We start from the raw sequence: 3,096 nt of genomic DNA, 5'->3' as shown, positions 1-3,096 counted from the left end.
ATTATTATTTAATTATTTATGGTGCAACTGTAACAAAAACCAATTTCCCTCGGGATCAATAAAGTATGACTATGACTATATTATGATATGGCCTACAATTGTGGTGTCATTAGCAAACTTATATATTGAGTTCGATGGAAACTGAACCCAAGCAACACACACACAGAATGCTGGAGGAGGAACTCAGCAGGCCAGGCAGCACCTATGGAAAAGAGTATAGTTGACATTTCGGGCCGATATTTAACCCTGTATGCCCACACCTCAATCACGACATTATCTCCTCTGTTAGAGTGAGTTTTTTGGGTGGATGATTTGTTTACACTTAAATGACTTTGGCTACCAGACTTCTATTTGACAAAGTACTGTGGATTGAGTCCACAACAATGGGCTTCCTAAAAAGGTGTGAATACCAGATGCTTCTGGTGCTGTAGTTTGACCTAATGCTGTAGTTTCCAAGACAGTATTATCTATACATTATAAATATTAATTGTCTTCTATGTTAGCACATAAAATGCCAAGTAAATCCTAATGGCTGTGGATACCAACCCAGACGTGCTGGCGTCAGAAGGAAAGGATGGTGTGATATTTTGTGTGTAGCTTCAATAGGAAGCATTGTCTATGCATTGTCTGTAACTTTTTAAGTAGCGATTGCCTTTGTGTTTAGCATATAAATATCAAGCCCACATTGAGCTAGCAGACCTTTCTGCGGAAAGCATCTCCGTCCTAAGATGCCTGCTGTACCTTGTTGTGTCTAATAAAGAAGCTGCTTTGTATCTACCAGTGACTCTGTCTCTCTGGTAATTTCATCCACGCTACAACATCCTCCTCCCTCCTGCACTTTCCTGCATTCCTCAACCATCCCACTTCTTTCTGGATATTATAAAGATGTATTTCTGTTCTCTCTTCATCCCATTGTTTTCTCCATATTTTTATTTCACTTTTAATAATGTTTTTCATTTCTCCTCTACTGTAATTTATTCTTTTTTTTTTAGCCTAGTTGCCTTCTTTGCTACTTACCTGCTTGCTCATTCCCTCTAATACCAACGTGCGCTGGAACCTACATAAAACATACACAGAGTCCCATCATTCTAAGTCTAAATAAGGTTTACATTATAACACCTTAGAATATAAATATTTTAGCTCTTGAATCAGACAATATTACAACTCTCGACCCTCTCACTTTCTCCACCCACTGCAGGAGAGGGTGTGGCTCCTGCCAATGGGCGGGGCTACATTCGCCGCCCTGCGGCTTCTGTCCGTGGGCGGAGTTATGATCAGCCACGGACGCAGCTCTTGTGGGCGGGGCACAGTCCGTAATGGGCGGGACTCCAGTAGATGGACGTGGCTCTTGCCAGTAGGCGGGGCTACGGTTAGCATAGCGTGGTGTCAATAAAGTTAGGTTGTTGAGACTGAGGCGGCCCCGGCGATGGCGGCGGTGAAGGTCGCCTTCGGAGTCCGGGCGTTGAGTTCGGGAGTCCGGAACTCGCTCTGGAAGCTGGGCCGCCTCAGCCACGTAGCGGTGGCAGTGCCGGAGATGGAGCGGGCCCGTGCCTTTTACCGGGAGGCGCTGGGCGGCCGGGTGGGCGAGCCAGTGGCTCTGCCCGAGCACGGCGTCAGCGCGGCCTTCGTGGAGCTGGGCAACACCAAGTTGGAACTGCTGGAGCCGCTGGGCGAGCGCAGCCCGATCCTCGGCTTCCTCCGCAAGAACCCTGGCGGCGGCATCCACCACATTTGTCTGGAGGTGGACCACATGGCCGCCGTCCTTCAGCAGCTGCGGGCCCAGCAGGTGCGTACCCTGAGCCCGGAGCCTCGGCTCGGAGCCCACGGCAAACCTGTTATCTTCCTTCACCCCAAGGACTGCGGCGGCGTCCTGCTGGAACTGGAGGAGGCGTGACAGCCGTCCCTGCGTCGCCCGCAAGACCAGTAGATACTTTCAACGCGAGTCATTGACCACCCACCCGCTTCGAAAGGAGACAAGAGAAGGCAAATGCTGGTTCCGACTGATCCTGATGCAGGGTTACGATCCCCAAATGAGTGGACAGTTTCTCTCCTCCCTAAAATTCTGCTCGATCCCCAGAGTTCTTCGGGCAGAATGTTGCTCGTTGAGATCAATTATTTATTCATCTGCTCTATCTATTGATGCTATCTACCCTGTTCTGCGTGTTCTGTTAATATCACCCAACGCCCTGAGCTTTCCTTCAGCACCAGGATTAATCCAAATTCGCCGGAGATTTTTCAACGCTGAGAGCGGCTGGCAACTCTTAATCTCGTCAGGCATCGTCTCTGAGAAGGAGAACAGTTTTGACTGGAAGCAGTATCGCTGTTTCACTTTTGACCGACTTGCCTGCTTTGCTGAGTGTTCGCAGCATTTTTTACTTTTGTTTAGGATTTCTGGTAAAGTTTTCGACTCACTTGCAGATTAACTGGTGTTTTACTTTGAATAGCTACGTCAGATTGGGCTAAAGCTTCAAATGGGATTTTTCTTTCCTCGCCAGGAATGCTCAGTCGACCAGTAAATAGTTCTCCAATGACTGCTAGGGGATTGGAGTGAGGGTGTCTATAACTTATTTAATTATTCTGAATTTTGTGCCATAGCCTTTACAGATCATTGGAAATAAAGGCTGGGAAGTTTGTACAATTTATTTTTAAATGTATGCTTCTGTATAATGGTCAAATCAAATATTAAATTGGTATTCTGTACTCTTCAAAATGCTGTTTAAAAATTCAAATCAAAGCAATGCTTAAACAAACTTGTCAACCTTTTCAAAGAGTCAATTTATTGGTATTTTCGTTTGCAGTAGAAGGCAGTGGAGAAGGAAAACTGATTTTAAACCTCCGCTGACTTGTGGCCATACCCACCCATGGGAAAAGCTTTGGGAGTAAATCCCGAGGAAGAAATCTGGAGCCGAGGTCCCTAAAGCAGTTTGATGCTGTTTAGAACTTCACTCTGGCAACCTCTGCAACGACACTGGTGCCAAGCTGTATTGTATTGTAGTCCCTTCCCTTGGACTACATCAGTGAAGTGGAGAGGGGGAACCTGCTGTATGGACAACAGCCGGTTCTTCAAATTTTCCCGCTCAGGCTTGCGCCTTGGAG

At 46.8% G+C, this 3,096-nt stretch overlaps 1 protein-coding gene across 1 annotated transcript; it reads left to right on the top strand.

The window, feature by feature from the left end:
* Positions 1-1,378: 1,378 nt before the first annotated feature.
* On the top strand, positions 1,379-2,755 carry mcee (methylmalonyl CoA epimerase). Its single transcript, XM_063042280.1, has one exon. It carries the CDS (start codon positions 1,427-1,429, stop codon positions 1,892-1,894), a length of 468 nt encoding a protein of 155 aa, XP_062898350.1. The 5' UTR covers positions 1,379-1,426; the 3' UTR covers positions 1,895-2,755.
* The last annotated feature ends 341 nt before the right edge of the window (positions 2,756-3,096 follow it).

The sequence above is a fragment of the Mobula hypostoma genome, chromosome 3, assembly GCF_963921235.1.
Source record: "Mobula hypostoma chromosome 3, sMobHyp1.1, whole genome shotgun sequence".
Lineage (NCBI taxonomy): Eukaryota > Metazoa > Chordata > Chondrichthyes > Myliobatiformes > Myliobatidae > Mobula > Mobula hypostoma.
The sequence above is the reverse complement of the archived record's forward strand: the minus strand, read 5'-3'. Positions and strand labels throughout refer to the sequence as shown.

Excerpts from the sequence above, each read along its gene's own strand:
- mcee (XM_063042280.1), top strand. The coding sequence starts at position 1,427 with ATGGCGGCGGTGAAGGTCGCCTTCGGAGTCCGGGCGTTGAGTTCGGGA.